The sequence below is a fragment of the Microcaecilia unicolor genome, chromosome 8 (genome assembly GCF_901765095.1).
Source record: "Microcaecilia unicolor chromosome 8, aMicUni1.1, whole genome shotgun sequence".
Lineage (NCBI taxonomy): Eukaryota > Metazoa > Chordata > Amphibia > Gymnophiona > Siphonopidae > Microcaecilia > Microcaecilia unicolor.
This window is the reverse complement of record NC_044038.1, coordinates 96,933,428-96,956,984: the sequence shown is the minus strand read 5'-3', so window position 1 is coordinate 96,956,984 and position 23,557 is coordinate 96,933,428. Positions and strand designations below refer to the sequence as shown.

Below are 23,557 nucleotides of genomic sequence, written 5' to 3'. Positions count from 1 at the left end.
CAACACCCCAAGGTCTCTCTCCTGAGTTGAACGTACTAATCTCTCCCCTCCTACTCGTTATCTCTCTTTTGGGTTTCTGCACCCCCAAGTCATCACTCTACACTTCTTGAGATAAATTTTAACTTCATTCACAAGGGAATAAAATACTAACCACCGGAGTACGATTATCCAGATAACTAACATCAAGTACTCCAGATTTTTCCTAAGGTTTTATGCTTATTTTATTATATCAACTTACATTAACTCATGTATTATCCTAAAGTTCACTCAGAACTCTCTCTCACTCCACATTCATTGCGACATTCAGAAATACACCTCAGCATTGCTTAATGAATTTTAACATTGATCTTATCGGTCCATCTCACTTAATTACTTGTTAAATTATAACATATTATATCATTGTATATACAGTGCACTCTATTTAAGTGCACGTCGGATAAGCGCATGCTCTGTTTAACTGCATGCCGTACTTCGATCTCGTTTTTGGCACCATCAATTTCTATGGGGACAAACTTCGGTTTAGCACATCACTGATAAGTGCAAGATTCACTTATATGCATGGTTTAAGATGGCTCCTCTGCAGGAAAGACTCCGCATAAGAGCGCGCATGGAATATGGAAGCCGATTGGCGCGTGGACAACCAACGAGATTTCAAATTTACCACCCCTTTAATTGCCACAGGCTGAATAAGTGAAAGAATGTTGTTAGAGTGTACACTGGGGTCGTCGTCGTCATCGTCGCTGCGGAACTGTAAGACTTTAACACTGGCTGAACGAATAGAAGTTCTTAAAAAATTAGAAAACAAACAAAGTCAAGCATCTATTGCTAAAGAATATGGTGTCAATCCCAGTCAAATTTCACGTGTCTTGAAGCAGAAAGGCCAGCTTCTGGAAGATTGACAAAACAATACAAATCCACACCGGAAACGAAAACGGGCGGGAAAAGCTGAGGAGGTAGAAGATGCTCTTCTTCGGTGGTTTTCTCGAGTCAGGAGCAGACAGTTTCCTGTCAGTGGTCCACTGCTTATGGAGAAAGCTAACCAGCTAGCTGAAAGTCTTGGACTAACTGAATTCAAAGCCACTGTTGGATGGTCGGAAAGATGGAAGTAGAGGAACAACATAAAATTCAAGAAACAGCATGGTGAGAAACAAGACGCTGATGACTTTGGTGCTGAAAATTGGGTTGTTTCAGTTCTTCCTACCATCTTGAACGAGTTTGCACCTCGTGACATTTTCAATGCTGACAAAAACTGTCTCTACTGGTGAGTGATTCCTGATGGAACGCTTGCATTCAAACATGCCGACACTACGCTTTCCAAAAATACTAGGACTAGGGGGGCATGCGATGAGACTACAGTGTAGTAAATTTAAAACAAATCGGAGAAAACTTTTCTTCACCCAACGCATAATTAAACTCTGGAATTCGTTGCCGGAGAACGTGGTGAAGGCGGTTAGCTTGGCAGAGTTTAAAAAGGGGTTAGGTGGTTTCCTAAAGGACAAGTCCATAAACTGCTACTAAATGGACTTGGGAAAACTCCACAATTCTCGGAATAACATGTATAGAATGTTTGTACGTTTTGGAAGCTTGTCAGGTGCCCTTGGCCTGGATTGGCCGTTGTCATGGACAGGATGCTGGGCTCGATGGACCTTTGGTCTTTTCCCAGTGTGGCATTACTTATGTACTGGAGGTAAAACATCAAAGGACCGACTGACGGTCCTCCTTTGCTGCAATATGGATGGGAGTGAGAAGTTGGAACCTCTCGTCATTGGAAAGAGCAAACAGCCCCATTGCTTCAAGAAATTTAAGCGACTTCCTGTGCCATACGAGGCTAATGCAAATTCATTGATGACTGGGGAAATTTGGAAGCATTAGCTAAAGAAGTTAGACACTAGAATGCTGGCACAAAAGTGTCAGATTTTGTTGCATTGTGATAATTGTGCTGCACACAGGGATGATGTCAGGCCATCTAACGTCAAGGTGGTCTTCCTGCCACCAAACACTGCCTCTCTGATCCAACCTATGGATCAGGGCATAATAGCCAATTTCAAACAACATTATCGGGCTCTTGTGCTACGTTGTCTGATGAGCGTGATGGATGACCAGACTGGCAAGGATAAACATGCTGTTGAACTGGCTCATAATCTATCACTGTTGGATTCCCTACATATGCAGAAAGAAGCCTGGAATCATGTTACATATAAATGCAAAGGAGCAGGTAGAAGAATATTGTGAACTGCTACAAGCGGGCAAGCTTTGTTAAGGATGTGGAGAGGGACAAAATAGATACAGCTGTTGCAAACGTGTCAGATGAACAGGTTATTGACATCCCAGCCGGTGTTACTGAAGAGGAGTTCCATCGCTATGTAGCTGTTGATTACGATCTACAAACAGCTGAAGACAGCACTGATGTCGAGATATGTGCCTACACGCAGGCAACAACGGCTGATGATGGAACAGATGATGAAATGAGCAGCGAGGCACATGCTGACGAAATTCAACAACCTCCTCCTGTCACTTTTCCAAGAGTGCTGGAGAGTCTCAACACCGTGCGGGCCTATCTGGAGGCCACTGGATGTCAGTGCTATGACAGTTTTTACTGTCTGGCAGACATAGTCTATGGAACTCACAGACCCATTATTGTACAGAGGACTATAACTGATTACTTCAAGTAAGCCGAACGTCAGTTAACGGAGACTGTATACTGTACGTATAATAATAAACAGTACTGTACATATGTTTATCAGATGTCAAGCTTCACAGGGTCACAACAGTTAAGTGCACGCTCTGGTTAACTGCATGCATTTCTTTGGTCCCAGACCCTTGCACTTAAGCAGATTGCACTGTATACTGTTATGTCCCCGACTTGTGGTTGCTTTATATGAGCGAAAGAGTCTTTTTATATCAAGTTTTTTTCAAGCACTACACAGTGCCGTATCATGTGAGATGCTTTTAAACATGCACAGTTAATTTGCCACTTATCTCAATGTTCTTGTCCACACTGCCGTTATTTCATGATATACTCCCTACGATATTTAAATTGTTGGTATATGACATTCAAACTCTGATTTCAACTCCTGTACACTGTCATTACACAGCTCTGGACTTCTGTTTGGTGTTACTGCCGACGTTCGAGTGTAGCTGAGAGGCTTCCTGATGAACCTCCAAAATAAATCAAGTAGTAATTGATCATCAGTTCCTCTATGCGTGACCACATTTCGTGGTGCTTCTTCAGGAGGAGCCACTTCCCATGATCCACGGGACTACTGTCCTAACGGAAGCCTAGATTTCAGTATCAGTAGCGGAAATCCAGGCTTCCATTAGGACAATAGTCCCGTGGAGCCCGATGTACAAAGGAGCTGGCAGACAGAGATGTTGAGGGCAGGTGGAGAACTCAGGAGGCGGCACACATTTAAATAATGCAGTTAATGATATCACCCACCAGTGCTTAGTTTTAAAGGCTGCTTTCTCCCTTTTCCTCTTGCATGCTGGAAACTGCTCTCCCGATGTACAAAGGAGCTGGTAGAAGAGTTGCAGCAGATTGATGGCAAATTACCAAGGGTGTTTAAACATCAATGACTTTAACCTGCAGAGAGTGGTGGGTACAGCTTTGCTTTGTTGGGCAGACTGGACAGACCATGTGAGTCTTTATCTACTGTAATTTATTCTGTTATCATGCTACTGTGTTTATGCCAATGTTGCAGTTTATTTCCATTCTCTGTTTTACCATACTTGTATCATTCCCTGCCTCTTTCATGTTGCATGCAGTACCTAATGTATAAGGAATTAGTATTGTTCTGATGTTAATTCTGTTTTGCCTATTTTAGAAATTATAGCTCACCTGGAATTTTTCCACGGAAGTCTCCCCATTGCCAGGACCCTGAAATAAATGCAGATTTGTTAACTGATCAAGACATATTTTGAATCATTATTCCATGTAAAAGTGATGGAGGGGAGAGTGGACTGAAGAATTATCCATTTAGCATCCATATCTACCACTGAGAGCAATGGCACAGTGACTATACCAGAGCCTCCCAAACTGAGAGTCATGACCCCAAATGGTTTCACAAAATCCATATTTAGGGTGATGACCTGGTGGGTTCTTCATAGATACATCATTCTGCAACTCTTGTAAGTCACCCAGATTTACTTCGCTACTATCATGGGGTAACAGCCACAAAAAGATTGAGAAGAACTGGACTACACTATCTGGATATTTAGCATGGCTAGCCATTTGATAAGCAGAGCTGAATATCAGGATTAAGTTAGATACCAGTACTGGACTGGCTAAGAACTGGGCACAACCTGCCAACTGCTTCCAAATTGGAAAAGTGACATCCAGGTTGGGACATGTGAATTTCCACTAGTATCCACTGCCAACATAGAACCTGTTCTTTTTTTTTTTGTATCATATTTTATTAAAGGTTTTCAAAATACAACAGAAAAGTATACACAAAAGCAAACAACACATAACAAAAAGAATGGAAAAAAAACACCATGGCTTCCAAGTGCAATAACATATACGTTCCAGGACAATACCTAGAGGCCAAGATCAAGTAGTGCTACGAGATGCCTGACAAAATAAGTCTAGGCGAGCCCAGGTCTTCAAGACAGACTGCACTCTGTGATGCTTATGGGCAAGAAGTGCTTCATATTTTCGGATCACACATACGTAACTCCACCATTCGTTATAATTCAGATGCACATTATTTTTCCAATGTGTAACAATTAAATGCAAAGCGACAGCTAACAGAATATTAAACAGTTTCTTATCCGACTCAAGAAGGGTAATAGTAGGGGAAGAGGCACGCAGTATCACAACCTCATAGGAGATTGCTGCAGTCTCAGGCAGATGAAAAATAATACACAATTTCGCCCAAATAAGTCCCCAGTATGCTCTAACGTTTTTGCAGAAAAAAAACCATATGCGCCAAGGATCCATCCGTCTCCTGACAAGACCAACATTTGAAGGTAGTAGTCTTAGTAATCCTTGCTACTCGAGCAGGGGTCCAGCAGGCTCGGTGAAATACAAAATATGAGGACTGGGATATCGCCACCGACCTAGTTCTAAAATACATTCAAGAATGGAAATGTATGCATCAGTTACATGCAGTATTTTAGAAGCATTATATTCTAAATTATCTGGGGTCAACATGACAACATGGATTTCAAGCATGCTGACTTTAGTAAAATGGGGGAATATCTGAGGAAGGAGCTGATGGGCTGGGAGGACGAACGAGAAGTGGAAGTACAGTGGTCCAGGCTGAAAGAAGCTATAAATATGGCCACAAACCTTTATGTAAGGAGAGTAAATAAAAGCAAAAGAAAAAGGGAACCGATATGGTTCTCCAAGCAAGTGGCTGAGAAAATAAAGGCTAAAGAGTTGGCATTCCTGAAATACAGAAAAACTCAAGAAGAGGAACATGGAGAGGAATACCGGATGAAACGGAAAGAAGCCAAGAGAGAGATACGTCTGGCGAAAGCGCAAGGGGAAGAACAAATGGCTAGAAAGGTAAGGAGGGGTGACAAAAATTTCTTCAGGTATATTAGTGAAAGGAGGAAGACTAAAAAGGGAATTGTGAGACTGAAAGATGCTGTGAACCACTATGTAGATAATGATGAAGAAAAAGCAAATTTCCTAAATAGATACTTTTGTTCTGTTTTCACTGAAGAAAATCCGGAGAAGGACCACGATTGACTGGCAAAAGTACATATGAGAATGGAGTGGATATAGCACCGTTAATGGAAAAGAGTGTATATGAACAACTTGAAAATCTAAAGGTGGACAAAGTCATGGGACCGGACGGGATCCACCCCAGGATATTGAAGGAGCTCAGAGAAGTTCTAGCGGGTCCTCTTAAAGATTTGTTTAATAAATCCTTGGAGATGGGAGAGGTTCCGTGGGATTGGAGAACAGCGGATGTGGTCCCTCTTCACAAAAGTGGCGATAGGGAAGAAGCTGGAAACTACAGGCTGGTAAGCCTCACTTCAGTTATTAGAAAAGTAATGGAAGCGATGCTGAAGGAAAGGATAGTGAATTTCCTGGAAGTCAATAAGTTGCAAGATCCAAGACAACATGGTTTTACCAAAGGGAAATCGTGCCAAACGAATCTCATTGAATTCTTTGACTGGGTGACCGGAGAATTGAATCATGGACGTGCTATTAACGTAATCTACCTAGATTTCAGCAAAGCTTTTGACATGGTTCCCCACAGGAGGCTCTTGAATACACTTGACAGGCTGAAGATAGGACCTGACGTGGTGAACTGGATTAGGAACTGGTTGACGGACAGACGCCAGAGGGTGGTGGTTAATGGAATTCGCTCGGATGAGGGAAAGGTGAGTAGTGGAGTGCCTCAGGGATCGGTGCTGGGGCTGATTCTGTTTAATATATTTGTGAGTGACATTGCCGAAAGTTAGAAGGTAAAGTTTGCCTTTTTGCGGATGATAGTAAGATTTGTAACAGAGTGGACACCCAGGAGGAAGTGGAAAACATGAAAAAGGATCTGCAGAAGCTAGAAGAATGGTCTAAGGTTTGGCAATTAAAATTCAATGCGAAGAAATGCAAAGTGATGCACTTAGGGAGTAGAAATCCACGGGAGATGTATGAGTTAGGCGGTGAGAGTTTGATATGTACAGATGGGGAGAGGGATCTTGGGTGATAGTATCTGAGGATCTGAAGGCGCGGAAACAGTGTGACAAGGCGGTGGCCGTAGCTAGAAGGTTGCTAGGCTGTATAGAGAGAGGTGTGACCAGCAGAAGAAAGGAGGTGTTGATGCCCCTGTATAAGTTGTTGGTGAGGCCCCACCTGGAGTATTGTGTTCAGTTCTGGAGGCCGTATCTTGCTAAGGATGTAAAAAGAATTGAAGCGGTGCAAAGAAAAGCTACAAAAATGATATGGGATTTGCATTACAAGATGTATGAGGAGAGACTTGCTGACCTGAACATGTATACTCTGGAGAAAAGGAGGAACAGGGGTGATATGATACAGACGTTCAAATATTTGAAAGGTATTAATCCACAAAAGAACCTTTTCCGTAGATGGGAAGGCGGTAGAACTAGAGGACATGAAATGAGATTGAAAGGGGGCAGACTCAAAAAAAATGTCAGGAATTATTTTTTCACGGAGAGAGTGGTGGAGATGAAAAGGATAACGGAATTCAAAAATGCATGGGATAAACATAAAGGAATCCTGTTCAGAAGGAATGGATCCTCAGAAACTTAGCGGAGATTGGGTGGCAGAGCCGGTGGTGGGAGGCGGGGCTAGTGTTGGGCAGACTTCTACGGTCTGTGCCCTGAAAATGGCAGATACAAATCAAGATACATAAAGTAGCACATATGAGTTTGTCTTGTTGGGCAGACTGGGTGGACCATGCGGGTCTTTCTGTGCCATCATCTACTATGTAAACATGTATATTATGGCACATACATGTGTAAGTCAGCCATTTTAACATGTATGTTTGTGTTTTCCAAAGCTGTTACAGAGCTCAATATTCTTTACCAATATCACTTTTTAGGGGACAAACAACACTGAGGGATTATGGGGAAACCATCCATAGTCCGTCCAGTGGAGTGCTGGACAAAACTAGCAACTTTCTCTTACCTATACCACCCCAGGAGCAGGTGTAAACCCTGACACTACACATGCATTCCCCTTCTCTTAGGCCCACCTAGTGCCACCCAAAACAAACCAACCATGATCCCTTGTAAAATGCACATATTCAAATTTTAGACATGTGTATCTGGCTATCTAAAATTAGGTTTTAGGCTTGTATACAATATGCACATCTAAAAGCCAGTAAATGAATGTCTAAAATGGGAATAGGGCTTCTAAAATGACCACAATAACATCCATCTTCACTAAGATAGTCAGAACTACCAGTCCATGCGTGCAAAGAGATAAAGCAAAAAATGGATACAATAACCTTATCTAAGTCTCAGACAGTTTTGGAACCAAAACCACTGGTCCTGGAGCTATAGGAATTTGCAGACTCATACCCCAATGCCCCTTAAATGAAGCACAAAAAGACAACTACATTCAAGTCCCTTAGGATAGATGATTTGACGATGTCTGGAGAAGTAGTCACTGACCACTTGAAGGAACCTATGAAAAATGAATTAGTATAGAATAATCGAGATTCCCTAGTTGATTTCCTCAATAGAAATGTGGCATACTTAAAATGAGCAAGGAAAAGAAATAGAACAAAGTAGATTGAAATAGGTGGAAGGGATTGTGAGAATATAAGGCCTGCATTCCTCAGAGAATACCTGTAAGTATCTTTGCTTTCTCCAAGGACAAGCAGGCCTATTTATTCTCACAAGTGGGGAATCACTAGTATCCAGACTCACTGAAAACAACAAACATTAGTCACTTGGATCTCGCAACTGCGAGGACATAACTCAGATTAACCTGAAACTATATGCAAACTGAGTGAGAGTGCAGCCTCGAACAGAAGAAAACCGGCCTAGGGGGTGGAGTTGAATTCTAGACTCCAAACAGATTCTACAGCACTCTCTGCCCAAACCAACTGTCACGTTGGGTATCCTGCTGAAGGCTGTAATGAGTTGTGAATGTGTGGACTGATGACCATGTCACAGCCTTGCAAATTTGTTCAATGGAGGATGACTTCAAGTGGGCTACCGATGCAGCCATGGCTCTGACATTGTGAGCCTTGACATGACCCTCCAGGATCAGCCCAGCCTGAGCATAAGTGAAAGAAATGCAATCTGCCAGCCAATTAGAGATTGTGCATTTCCCGATGGTGACCCCCATCCGGTTGGGAACAAAAGAAACAAAAAGTTGGGTGGACTGTCTGTGGGGCCTCGTCTGCTCCATGAAATAGGCCAATGCTCGCTTGCAGTCCAAGGTGTGTAAGGTGCTCTCGCCAGGATGAGCATTTGGTCAGGGACAAAATGTTAGCAAGACAATCGACTGGTTCTGATGTAACTCCGACACAATCTTAGGTAGGAACTTAGCGTGCATGCAGAGGACTACTCTGTTGTAATGAAACTTAGTATAAAGTGCATCCACTATTAGAGCCTGAAGCTCACTGACTCTATGACCTGAAGTAACAGACACCAAGAAAATGACATTCCAGGTCAAGTACTTGCAGTGGCATAGCAAGGGCGGGGCGGTGGGGGCGGTCCGCCTCGGGTGTCAGCAGGTGGGGGGGGGGGGGTGCTCTGCTCCCTCTGCTCCCACCACCCTGCCTTTAAAAAAAATTTCTGAAGCGGAGTCTCAGGCAGGCAGCGCCTCGCGTCTGCCCTGCTTGTAAAAGAAGTAAATCTGCTCCTCGTCGTCGGAACTTCCATCACTGTGTCCCGCCATCCTCTGAGGTAACTTCCTATTTCTGTGAGAGCGGGACATAGTGATGGAAGTTCCGACGACGACAAGCAGATTTACTTCTTTAACAAGCAGGGCAGATGCGAGGCGCTGCCTGCCTGCGACTCCGCTTCAGAAATTTTTCTTTAAAGGCAGGGTGGGAGCAGTAGAAGAGGGCTGTCGTGGTGGGGTGCCCAGATGGGAGAAGGGGATGGGTGGGGAGCCCAGATGGGAGAAGGGGTGCCCAGATGGGAGAAGGGGATGGGTGGGGAGCCCAGATGGGAGAAGGGGATGGGTGGGGTGCCCAGATGTGCCCAGATGGGAGAAGGGGATGGGTGGGGAGCCCAGATGGTAGAAGGGGATGTATGCCCAGATGGTAGAAGGGGATGGGTGCCCAGATGGGAGAAGGGGATGGGTGCCCAGATGGGAGAAGGGGATGGGTGAGGAGCCCAGATGGGAGAAGGGGATGGGGTGGGGAGCCCAGATGGGAGAAGGGGATGGGGTGGGGAGGGGAGGGGTGCGGAGCCCAGATGGAAGAAGGAGATGCAGAGCCCAGATGGAAGAAGGGGATGGGGTGGGATGGGGTGAGGTTCTCAGATGGGAGAAGGTGACAGGTGGGGAGGCGAGGGGGTTCTCGGATGGGACAAGGGGACTGGGATGGGGTTCTCGGATGGGAGAAGGGGGCTGGAAATGGGGTCTGAGAAGGGGCCATGCCTGGGGCTGGTGGGAGAATGGGTCTGGGGCTGAAAAGAGGGGCCATAATGCAAGGCATGTGGATGAAGGGGGCTGGAATTGGAGGCTGAAAAGGAGGGTAGGTGGGATAAAGGGGCTAGTACTGGGACTGGGGGCTGAAAAGGGGCAGGGGCTAAAACTGTGGGGACTGGGGGCTGAAAAGGAGACAGGGAGAACTGGCTGGGGCTGAAGCTCGAGACTGGTGAGAGAAAAGGGCTGGGGTTGAAACTGTCTGGGGGCTGAAAAGGGGACAGGGAGAAGTGGCTGGGGGCTGAAGCTCGGGACTGGTGGGAGAAAAGGGCTGGGCTAAAACTGGGGACTGGTAGGATAGTGGGGCTGGAACTGGGGGCTGAAAAAAAGGTGCAGAGAGAGGAGACAGATCCTGGATGGAAGGGGGAGCGAGAGGGAGGGCAGACCCTGGATGGATGGGAGAGGGAGGGCAAATGGTGGATTGAAGGGGCAGACAGTGGATGGAAGGGATAGAAAGGGCAGACAGTGAATGGAAGGGGGAGAGAGAGAGGGCAGACAGGGGCAGATGGTAGATGGAAAGGACAGAGATAGAGGGCAGATGTAGATGGAAGGGGCAGGGAGAGAGGGCAGACATTGGATGGAGGGAACAGCAGAGAGGGCAGACACTGGATGGCAGAGAGAGAACAAAGACAGATGCTGGATGGAAGGAAAACAGTGAAAAGAAGATGAGGAAAGCAGAAACCAAAGACAACAAACTGTAAATAAAATATATATTTATTTTTTTGCTTTAGGATAAAGTAGTATTGTAGCTGTGTTAATAAATGTTTATAATAGAACATGTAAACAAGGTAATCTTTTTATTGGACTAATTTTAATACATTTTGGCTAACTTTCGGAGAACAAAACCCCCTTCCTCAGGTCAGGATAAGATACTGTATTGACCTGAGGAAGGATGTTTTGGCCTCTGAAAGCTAAATGTATTTGTCCAATAAAATGGTATTATTTTATTTTCTATATTTGTTTTATTTCTATTTGTTAATTTGTAAAGTGGTGATTGGTACTTGTTAGTTTTTTCAAATTTACATCTGCTGTCTTTATATTTTGCACAGTACTAGGGGACATTTTCTGATTCTGTGGTGTTGCATTATATGCAGAGTCTGGCATCTTGGGTGTTCAGTTTAATTTTTGTCTAAATAGAAAGTGTATGATTACTTATTCTATAGTGGATTAGGGTGTATCTGTGTTTGTAAAAAAGACATGGCTTTCAGTTGGCATTGACTGTGCAGGATAGATGGTCTATACTATTCTGTCTGGTTTCGTTTTACAATAGGTGAATTGATGTTCTAGTGCTCACTGTAGTGTTTAAGATGCTTTCCTTTCCCTTGTGTGATTCATAGAAATGACTGCTTATGGTATGGTAGAATTGCTCTATAGGTCCTGAGTGTTTTGTATTCTCGGCATGCCTAGTACTAGATTTTGGAGGGGGGTGTTAAAAAATGATCAGCCCCAGGTGTCAACTATCCTAGCTACGCCACTGAGTACTTGAGATGGCAAGAATTCAGTGGCTCAAAAGGAGTTTTCATCAGCTGAGTGAGAACGACATTGAGGTCCCATGACACAGGAGGAGGTTTGAAAGGGGGACTTTGACAAAAGCAAACCTCTCATGAAGCGAACAACTAGAAGCTGTCCAGAGATGGGATTACCCTCTACCCAGTGATGATAAGCACTAATTGCACTGAGATAAACTCTTACAGAGTTGGTCTTGAGACCAGACTCGGAGAGGTGCAGAAGGTATTTGTGGTGAAACAGGGAATTTTCCTGCTTGTAAATTGTATAGCTATTTTTTAAAGATGTATATTTCCCTTGTTTGGCCAGCAGATGGTGACTGAGGGGTGATATGATAGAGGTATATAAAATAATGAGTGGCGTGGAACAGATAGATATGGAGCGTCTGTTTACGCTTTCCAAAAATATTAGGACAAGGGGGCATGCGATGAAGCTGGAGTGCAGTAAGTTTAAAACAAATAAGAGGAAATTTTTCTTTACTCAGCGCGTAATTCGACTCTGGAATTCTTTGCCGGAGAATGTGGTTAAAGCGGTTAGCTTAGCAGAGTTTAAGAAAGGTTTGGATGGCTTCCTGAAGGAAAAGGCCATAGAATGTTATAAATGGATGTAGGGAAAAGTCCACTATTCCTGGGACAAGCAGTACAAAATGCTTTGCTCCGTGGATCATGTTGGGTGATTGTGACCCGGATGGGCCACTGTCTGAGACAGGGTGCTGGGCTAGATGGACCTTTGGTCTGTCCTAGTGTGGAGATGCTTATGTCTTATGACTTTTTTTTGTAAAGCTGTTACAGAAGTGACAGTTTTATTTCCCACCTAAACTGTGAGGTAATCTTTAGTCTCAGTATGGGAGCACAGAGGTAAACATCTCTGTAATGAAGCTCTGTTCAAAGCTTGTGAGCAGTAATTTCCTGAAGCTTCCTAGGCACTACCCAGGTAGTGACAAAGTGTTTAGACAGTTTTAATATTGATTCTTATTCAATTACCTAATATTGCCTGTTACTTTTCTATCTGTTTATATGGTTCACTGTTCTAATTCTGTGACAATAAACCTTATTATCTTATTGGCTCTGTTGTCCTGGACTGACTAAGAATCCTGGTGGTTTGTGTGCTGGATCTGTGGGTGCTTTCTATGAACTGTGGGACCCCTGATAGTGTGGCCCCAGTAACCTAGAAATCACTGGGGAATAATTTTAGAGTGGGACACTCACCCAGAGGCAAATAAGACCCAGTCGGTGGGGTGGAGGGTGCTAGTATAGAGTAAAAGCGGCATGAGCAGCTGGGCCTGAGCAGTGCTGGGGACAGACCCTACAGGTGATAGCAGGGTTAGCCCCAGACAGGTGCTAGGCATTTCATGACAGTATTCAAGCAGGGTCTGTGAAGGGAAGGAAACAGGATCTAGGGCCTTGCCCACATCAGATGGCAAACATCCCCCATTTGAAAGAATAACACCAGAAAAAAATAAAGCCAGAAATACTCAGGAAATGACCTCTGACAGACCTAAGGATGCAAATTCTAGGCTCTCAACATCCAGGCTGTGAGGGCCAGAGACTGAAGGTTGGGATGTAGAAGAGATCCCATATTCTGTGTGATGATGGTCAGAAAACACTCCAATCTCAATGGTTATTCGGAGGATAACTCCAGAAGAAGAGGGAACCAGATCTGCCTTGGCCAGTAAGGTGTGAACAAGACCATGGTCCCGTGGTCTTACTTGAGTTACAGCAAAGTCTTCCCCATAAGAGGAATGGAAGGATATGCATATAGAAGACCAATACCCCAATGTAGGAGGATGGCATCCAATGCTAGTTTGTTGTGAGCTTGAAGCCTGAAACAGAACTGAGGGATCTTGTGATTCAATTGAGTGGCAAAGAGATCCACCGAGGGGGTGCCCAATGCTCAGAAAATCTTACGGACAATGCCCATGTTGAGAGACCACTCATGTGGTTATATAACCCTGCTCAGCCTGTCAGCCTGTCAGCCAGATTGTTGTTTTTGCCCACCAGATAAGTGGCCCGAAATAACATGCTGTGTTGGCAAGCCCAGTGCCACATCCAGATGGCCTCCTGACACAGAGAGTGTAATCTGGTACCCCTCTGCTTGTTGGTGTAATACATTGCAACCTGATTGTCTGTTTGAATGAGCACAATTTGGTTGGACAGTCGATCTCTGAAAGCCTTTACAGTGTTCCAGATCACCTGGAGCTCCATAAGATTGATCTGAAGTCCTGTTTCCTGGAGGGACCAGGCTCCCTGAGTGTGAAGTTCTTCTACATGAGCTCCCCAACCTAGGAGAGATGCATCTGTCATCAGAACCTTTTGAGGCTGAGGAATTTGGAATGTTAGTCTCAGAGTCAAACTGAATTGAAAGGTCCACCACAACAGAGAGTGAACAAGCTCTGGAGACACTCGGATGACATCTGCTAGATTTCCTGTAACCTGACTCCACTGGGAGGCTAGGGTTCATTGGGCGGATTTCATGTGAAGGTGTGTCATAGGTGTAACATAAACTATGGAAGCCATATGGCCCAACAACATCAACATCTGCCAAGCTGTGACCTGCTGCAAAACTCAAACCTGAGAATCCAGAGCGAATAGAGTGTCTGCTCTTGGTTCTGGGAGAAAAGCTTGAACCTGCTGTGTATTGAGCAGGGCTCTAATAAACTCCAATTGTTGAGCAGGGTGAAGATGGGACTTGGGGTAGTTTATAACGAACCCTAGTAGCTCCAGAATCCGAATAGTCCTCTGCATGGACTACTGAGCACTGTCCTCCAACGTGCTTTTCACCAGTGATGTAAGGGAACACAAGGACCCCAAGCATATCTGGGTTTAAAAAAGGTTTGGACAAATTCCTGGAGGAAAAGTCTATAGTCTGCTATTGAGGCAGACATGGGAAGCAACTGCTTGCCCTGGGATTTGTAGTATGGAGTGTTGCACCAAGTCCCACAAGTACATGCTTATAAAGAGCTGGTATGACTGTATACGGGACACGAGCATTGAAGCCTGGAACAGTTTCCTTTCAAAAGAATCCAAGGTCCTAGCTTCTCTGCCTGGGGGTGTAGAGGCATAGACTCTAGAACTCCTGAGCAGATTCCAACACCATGGAATTGTGAGGTGGGGCCTATCAAACCCAGGTGTGCTGTGGATCCGATACATTGTAGACCTTGAGCATCTTAGCCGTTGGTTCTTCCTCCACTTTCAGAATTGATGGGGCCGAGATAGGAGTCAGGACCTGGCTGCCTGGAAACAGATGCATCAGTACCTCCTGGATAGAGGGGGAAGCGATCCTCCTGGCGCCGATGCTTCTCGGGTGCTGAATCCCTCCCCAGAGCTCCCGGCATCATATGTTGAGGAAGACTGATGCCAATGATTCTTGGCATTCACCCAAAGCTCAGTGTTGAGACTCCTCAGTCCCAACGAGAACGACATTGAATCCTCACGTCACCTCATGGTCAGGTTCAATTCTGGCCAGTTCCAGGGGCCCTCTCAAGCATCCAGCATCAAGACAGATGGAAACCCACCTGATGCACTACTGCTCCCAGTATCTATGGGTCTTGAAGCAGCCATATGAACTGATGCTCCCGATGCCAATGCAGTCTTCAATGTTGATGCCGACGAAGATATCCTCAATGCCAATGACAATATGAACCGATGCTCCCGATGCCAATGCAGTCTTCAATGTTGATGCCGACGAAGATATCCTCAATGCCAATGACAACAGCAAGGACTCGGATTTGGCTCCAAAAATCCTTTCTTGTTGAGCCTTTCTGGCACCCTGGGTCCTCTTCTTCATCCAAAGACAAAGTGGACATGGAAGGAAAAACTTCCAAAGCCAAATCAAAAGACGTGATGGTGCTTGAATAAAAGGGCAAGCTACCACAATAAAAATCACGAGAAAGACCCGACCGGAGACCAGGCCTAAATGCAGCCTAAGTCACAGAAAATAAAAGAAACGTAAAAATCGGCAAAAAAAAAATTAAAAATTTACAGGAAGAGAAGGGAAAAAGACCTGAATAAGGTACAGCAAAAAATCACTAAAAAGGACCTGAAAAGACACGAAAAAGGCAGCTGTTCTGAACTGAGAGTGAGGCAGTGCCGTAGCTAGGGCAGCTGACACAAGGGGTGGGTCGCCGCTGCGCACCCCCCCCCCCCCCCGGGTGCAGCATGGCACACCTTCCCCCTCCGGAGCACACCCCCCCCCCCTGGAGCGCGTACTTACATGGGAAAGCAGTGAGAGACGGGTGGGAGGGCCGAACCGCCCCGAGTGCATGTTGCTGGGAGCGTCGGCTCCGCTGGTTCCCTGCTCTCTCTGCCCCGGAACAGGAAGTAACCGGTTCTGGGGCAGAGGGAGCAGGGAACCAGCGGAGCCGACACCCCCCCCCCCCCAGCGGCGTGCACCCAGGGCGGACCGCCCCCCTTCCTACGCCACTGGAGTGAGGAGAAAACTACAGACGCAGATCTCTCTTCACAGTGGTAGAAAAACAACTGCGGTAACTGCACTCTCACGGCAGGCAGGAAGGCACTCACACATTCGCAGTGACGCGTGTTTCGCATTCCACAAAGCTCTCTAAAGCTTGTTATAAGCACCGGACTGGGCAACGCAGCACCGCATTACCCACTTGTGAGAATAAATAGGCCTGCTTGTCCTCAAAGAGCACAAATCATCCTATTTGTCCTGTTACATCCCAACCCCCTCGAGGAATGCTTGAATAGAGAGGTGGGTCTTCACTAAGGGTCTAGATCTGAGGTACGATCGTTCTGAACAAGAGAGAAGAGAGTTACAGAGAGATGGGACAACAGAGAAAAATGTGGACTAATGGGTTGATTCCAGTAGTGGCTAGAGTCTAAGTGGAGCATAGGGGAGTGTGCACAGTTACATGTGTAAATTATGAAATACTATAATTTACATATGTATTTGGTAATCTAGGTATGAGCACTTACATCTGCTCTATGGCTGGTGTAAGTAGTCACACCCAAATTATTTGCCGTGCTAAATTAATATTTGTCCAGTTAAATTAGTATTCTATAAAGGAAAATAGGTGTCTACTTTCCTTTATAGATTAGGCTCCAAATAGGCACTCTATGCATGCATTTAGATAAAGCAAATAATGGATCAACCTATCTTCCAAAAATGGAACCATATGAGTGTAACATGTTGTGAGATGCATATGGGAGCCCAGAAGAACTTGCAAAAGAAATCATGGAAAAGCACTTTTTTTCTGTCTTTCAAAGATGCAATAGATTTTAATTTTTCTAGAGGTGGAACCTGAGGAGATTGTCGTCATGCATCTCTCATCTCAAACATCGGATAGTCCAACTGTAGATTAGGGAGGCGATATGGGTTAAATACACATCTAGGGCCAGACTCTAAAAATGAGTACTAGGACTTACACCTCCTGAAACCTGGTGTAAATTCTGGTGCACAAGTTGGTTGCAGATTTCCATTATTGTATAACACTGCATCTAAATCTTGTGAATGTCCCTGACCCACCTATGCTTCTCCCATGGTCAGGCTCCCTTTTGAGTTGCATGCAATCCAAATTAGGTATCCATTGGTATAGAAAAGCATACAGTCACATCCACAAGCAAATCACCAATCTAATGCATTTTTTTGAGGGGATAAGCAAACATGTGGACAATGGGGAGCCGGTTGATATTGTATATCTGGATTTTCAGAAGGCGTTTGACAAAGTGCCGCACGAAAGACTCCTGAAGAAATTGCAGAGTCATGGAATCGGAGGTAGGGTATTATTATGGATTAAGAACTGGTTGAAAGATAGGAAGCAGAGAGTAGGATTGCGTGGCCAGTATTCTCAGTGGAGGAGGGTAGTTAGTGGGGTCCCGCAGGGGTCTGTGCTGGGTCCGTTGCTTTTTAATGTATTTATAAATGACCTAGAGATGGGAATAACTAGTGAGGTAATTAAATTCGCCGATGACACAAAATTATTCAGGGTCGTCAAGTCGCAGGAGGAATGTGAACGATTACAGGAGGACCTTGCGAGACTGGGAGAATGGGCGTGCAAGTGGCAGATGAAGTTCAATGTTGACAAGTGCAAAGTGATGCATGTGGGTAAGAGGAACCCGAATTATAGCTACGTCTTGCAAGGTTCCGCGTTAGGAGTTACGGATCAAGAAAGGGATCTGGGTGTCGTCGTCGATGATACGCTGAAACCTTCTGCTCAGTGTGCTGCTGCGGCTAGGAAAGCGAATAGAATGTTGGGTGTTATTAAGAAGGGTATGGAGTCCAGGTGTGCGGATGTTATAATGCCGTTGTATCGCTCCATGGTGCGACCGCACCTGGAGTATTGTGTTCAGTACTGGTCTCCGTATCTCAAAAAGATATAGTAGAATTGGAAAAGGTACAGCGAAGGGCGACGAAAATGATAGTGGGGATGGGACGACTTTCCTATGAAGAGAGGCTGAGAAGGCTAGGGCTTTTCAGCTTGGAGAAGAGACGGCTGAGGGGAGATATGATAGAAGTGTATAAAATAATGAGTGGAATGGATCGGGTGGATGTGAAGCGACTGTTCACGCTATCCAAAAATACTAGGACTAGAGGGCATGAGTTGAAGCTACAGTGTGGTAAATTTAAAACGAATCGGAGAAAATTTTTCTTCACCCAACGTGTAATTAGACTCTGGAATTCATTGCCGGAGAACGTGGTACGGGCGGTTAGCTTGACGGAGTTTAAAAAGGGGTTAGATAGATTCCTAAAGGACAAGTCCATAGACCGCTATTAAATGGACTGGAAAAATTCCTCATTTTTAGGTATAACTTGTCTGGAATGTTTTTACGTTTGGGGAGCGTGCCAGGTGCCCTTGACCTGGATTGGCCACTGTCGGTGACAGGATGCTGGGCTAGATGGACCTTTGGTCTTTCCCAGTATGGCACTACTTATGTACTTATGTATAATTAATACCAATTTAGGGCCTTTTTTAGCAAGTTGTGGTAAAAGGGGGCCTGCGCTGGCATTGGCATTTGTTTTCATGAATGCCGAGACTCCCTTTTACCACAGCAGGTAAAAGGAAAGTCTCGCTTTCCTGCAGGAAATGGCAGTATGACAAGTAAAGCACTTGCTGCGAGGCCATTTTGGGGGGGAGCCTTTACCACCACCCACTGATGTGGCGGTAAAGGCTCCTTTGCTAATCCAGCAGTAACCAGGCAGTGTGTGGCACTGCCTCATTACCACTGGGTACACTCCAGAGTTAGAAAAATAAATATATTTTTGTAGTGCCTGATATAACTGCACACTAGGGGTGGGAAATACTGCCGGGCTGCTGTGGTAGCCTGGTGGTACTTCCTATTTAGCGCGCGGTAAGCCCGCATTGGGTTTACCATCGCTTAGTGCTTGTTAACTCCAATAATTAAATCATTGGTGGCTAGTAAGGAAAAGGAGCAGTGCGTAACAGTAGTTTATTAATCATGCAGTTAGCTGGAATATCAGCCAGCAGAGTCAAGTGTATGGCACTCTTTGGGGATATCTTTCCTATTACTGCCCAGTGGAAGCAAGGAAGACAATCACCATGTATGCATCTTCCATACAGAACATATCTAAGCACCTCATTTTTAAAGACTTTTTTCCTTATTTGTCTATGGGAATAAAGCTTAGGAAATCAAGCTTCTAGTATCTGCTGACTCTATAGTTAGAGAGTAAATTTACCATGAAACATTTGAGATCCATGATTTTATAATTAAATGTTTTATTTTGTTTAAATTTATTTAGCAAATTAACAAGATTGCATTAAGAGATCCTATGCTCAGTGATTTCATCACCAGAAACTTGTTTCTCGATTAATATTGCCACCATTTGTTTAAATCACTATCTATCTGATTAGTAACAAAAGAAATTATTAAGGATTTGGCTATGATTTGTAGTTGATTGACTTGATATATCACAAATGATGTATATTCTTATGCAGTTAACAATAAAATAAAATCCCATTTCATGGCCCTGAATTACAATACCTATAACATAATTAAATCATTAAAATAAATTTATAATTATTGAGTACATTCTAAAAAGCAAAGTAAATTTAAAAAAATTCAATAAAATCCACAAAAAGGGCAAAAAAAGGGAATATTATATCTTTGATCTCTGCAACTGAGTCAGATCCCCCCCCCCCCCTCCCCGAGAACATTCTTGACTGAATTAACAAACTAACAAGTATCAGAAATGACAGATTATGGAACTAGGGATTTAGCTAGACACAATTTTAAAGAGCTATATCTTTGATTTTCAAATTTTAGGATATTATGGGCTCATTTTTGAAACAGAAAAAAATTCATAAAATACCATAATGCAGCATTTGGATGTTTTTCTTGACAAAAGATATTCAAATATGTATTTTTGAAACTCATCATTTAAACATTTTGGTATGTAGTTCGTTAGCAGTGCCTCCAAATAGAAACAGAATCATTACGGCAGACGAAGGCCAAATGTCTCATCCAATCTGCCCTTCTTCAATAACCATTAGCTCCTCCTTTTCCTAAGGGATCCTACATGCCTGTCCCATACTTTATTAAACTCTGACACAATCGTCGTCTCCACAACCTATTTCCTCTTTACTTCATCCAATACCCTCTCATTCCAGAGTTTTCCTTCATTTAGAAAAGGCTCACTTCCTGTGTATTAATGCCAAGGGGTTGTGCCGGGGGTGTATTGGGGATGGAATTAGGGCATTCCTAACACTTGGACGTTTTTCTGCCACAATGGACCAAAACAAAAATGTCCGGGGCTACAATCTAAATGTTTTGGTCTAGACCTGTTTTTAGAACGAATAAGACAAAAAAAAGGTACCCTAAATAACCAGATGACCAATGGAGGGATTAAGGCATGACCTCCCCTTACTCCTCCAGTGGTCACTAACCCCCCTTCCACCCCAAAGATGTGAAAGAAAGAGTACATACCAGCTTCAATGACTTTTTGGGGTTTTTTCATAAATGAACCAAAAAGATAAACATACTGAGCACAAAAACAACTAGCAAATGTTCATTTCGAGTCTGTTTCAAAAATGGCTATATTGTCTATTCAAATTTGGGACATTTAGAGCAAAACATCCAAAATCAGATTTAAATATCATATAGAAAATGCCCCTCCACAGGAGCTATTTTAAGGGCAAAAATATTTTTTGTAAGGAAGGTAATTAAAAGTAAGAGGAAAAGAAGGTTGCTTTGGTTCTCAAAAATAGTAGCTGAAAAGGTAAGGAAAAAGAGGTTAGTCATCATAAACCAAGAAATTGTAGAAGGAGGAAGAAAGATGAGAGTATCTGGAAAAGCTAAGAGAAGCTGGTAGAGCAGTCAGCAAAGCAGATGCAAATGGAAGAAAAAATAACTAATACAGTAAAATGGGTGTATAAGTCATTTTTTTTAGATATGTTAGTGAAAGGAGGAAGTGCAAAAGTGATAAAAAAAGGAAATTTTTGAGTATAAATATATGTCTAGGTAATTATCAAAGTTGTCTAGACAAATCTTTTCAATATCAGCCTCATAGATTCCCACCAGCAAGTTTTAGAGCTGATGCTGATATAGCAAAAGGTGCATAGTAGGCAACACAGGGCATTGACAGTCTCACAGTAGATCATGGTGACTACAAGTGGTAGCAGTGCTTGCAAACTTATGGCGTCTTTTACTAAGGCATGCTCACATTTTTAGCGCGTGCTAAAATTGTGAGCATGCTAAATGTTAGAGATGCCTATAGGAATGCATTGGCGTTTCTAACGTTTAGCGCACCCACAATTTTAGCACTCGCTAAAAACGTGAACACGCCTTAGTAAAATCCTTAATTGCTCTACATCAGCAATGTTGTCCTTATGCACTACTCTTTTGCAGTAGTCCTTGGTGGTATTGTATATGTTCCATAAATTTGTTTTAATACTAACCTGGAATATTTCCCGTTGGTTTGAATTTGCGCATCCATGTTTCTGAAAGTAAAATAGATATGTTTATGTGATGAAGACATATTTTGCATTTTATTTCAATATTAAAGTAGTTGAGCCCATGCCTACAAATCTGGAGGCCCCCTGATTCTAAGCCAACTACCACCAACCTGCAGAAAATACACACCATGGAAAGCCCCATTGGGTATATAGACTGGACAATATTTGTAGCATATTCCAACAACTTACATATTAAGTTGTTAGGCTATACAACTTTCATTAAGTTAAAATTGGCAAGATGTCTGATACCTTTTCTGACATCTGGGGATTTACGTAGGTACAATTGTTCAGTCAATTGTTTTGAAAGGAATAAATTAACTTTAATTTAATTTTATTGGGGCATCTTTATTCCACTTAATCAATATCTCAAAGCAGAGTTCAAGAGGATTATCACTTCCAACATTAACAGCATACAGAGAAGTTATTACTTAATACAAATACAATTTCATCTTAAGCTTATTACTATTAAACCAACTTAAAACGCATTGGGTCCCTCGTACTAAGCAGCGTTATGACTAGTGTGTGGGTTTCCTCATGCACTGAGGCGACCTTAGCACAGCTGTAAAATGGCCAAGTTTTCATTTCCTCAATTACAGGCCATATGCTAATTTCTAAATTAGCATATGGCCATTAGCACGTGAGCCCTTACTGACAATATTTAGTAAGTGGAAAGGGCTCACACGCTAATGATGTGCTAATCGGTAGGTATGCAGCAATGTTGCTGCACTGATTAGCATTGGGCATACCTAGCTCTGCCTCCAAACACGCCCCCATGTTTCATCTTCATACACTGCAACTGCTACCTATCTATGTCGACGAATGTGACTATTGTTTAAGACTATGTATGTGAGCATTGTTACCTGCTTTGGATAAAGACAGGATATAAATATTATCAATAAATAAATAAAAACAGTACTGTGGGATGCCTAAGCGTGCGTTAGTGCTTACATCCATTTAGTAAAACGATCCCATTGGCAGCTCTCAATTCTTCTCATGTCTAACTAAGGGACCCTTTTACTAAGCTGTGGTAAAAAGGGTCCTGCGCTAGCAGTGGAGGCTGTTCTGCCAGACACTGAGGCCCTTTTTACTATAGTGGGTAAAAAGCTTGAAAAAAAGAAATGGCTCTGCAGGGGGGGAGCACTTACCACCCCCACTGAGGTAGCAGTAAGGGCTCACATGCTAACCCAGTGGTAACCGGGCAGCGAACAGTGCTGTCCGATTACCACTGGATAAACCCCTGTGGAAATATTTTTAAAATATTTCTGCTAGTGCTGTAAATGTCGCATGCTTGGGATGGAACTATGGCCAGCACCCATGTTGGGCTAGCAGTAGTTCTGGATTGCTGAGCGGTAAGTTTGTGTTGGGCTTACTGCCACATAGTAAAAGGACCCCTAATATTTCAAAGGCATCATTATCCATCAATGGAGAACATAATGAATGCCTAAATAGTTAAATATGAGAAAACATTATTTTCTATAACATGGTTCAAACAACCATGTTTTTAGGGCTCAATTAAATAAACCATATAAACATTGGTTTCCTAACTGCTAAACGTAAAGCGTTTCAATTTCAGGTCCCATCCCTGTTATGGACATTTTCTAATGTTCTCACAAACCAAATGTATTTGTTGTGGCCAATATAACCCTAAATTGACATACTGAGTGCAAATTCCACTCTGGGACATACCATGAGACCCAAAATTTCATGTAGTCTACAGCTATTCTATCTAAGGCTTTAAATATAAACTGCAAAACTTTATATAACACTAGTTGGCAACAAATGTAGGACAATCAAATAAGGTGTCGCTCATTCCCATCTAGAACCCCCCCCCCCCCCTTCCCTATAATCAACTTGGCAGCCACATTGTGTAAAGTCTGTAGTCAGGTGAATTGTCATTCCATAACAACAAGCAGAGCTATATCACAATCATCTAAAATACACAGAACAACTGTCTGGACTACTCCTCCTCAAATGCTTCTCCATATGATACATTCAACTCTTAGCACACCTGTCTCAGCTAATTATAGAAATAACTCAAGAAA

The 23,557-nt window shown here is 43.5% G+C and overlaps 1 protein-coding gene across 1 annotated transcript in view; it reads right to left on the bottom strand.

Annotated features, from left to right (window-relative positions):
- Nucleotides 1-23,557, bottom strand: part of LOC115475651 — a 451,633-nt gene that overhangs the window by 365,278 nt on the left and 62,798 nt on the right. Inside the window, exons 3-4 of the mRNA XM_030211552.1 lie at nt 21,459-21,500; nt 3,839-3,877 (exon numbers count right to left, since the gene is read on the bottom strand). Of these exons, the coding sequence (XP_030067412.1) occupies nt 3,839-3,877; nt 21,459-21,492 (73 nt within the window). The 5' untranslated portion in view covers nt 21,493-21,500. The remainder of the gene's footprint in view (nt 1-3,838; nt 3,878-21,458; nt 21,501-23,557) is intronic.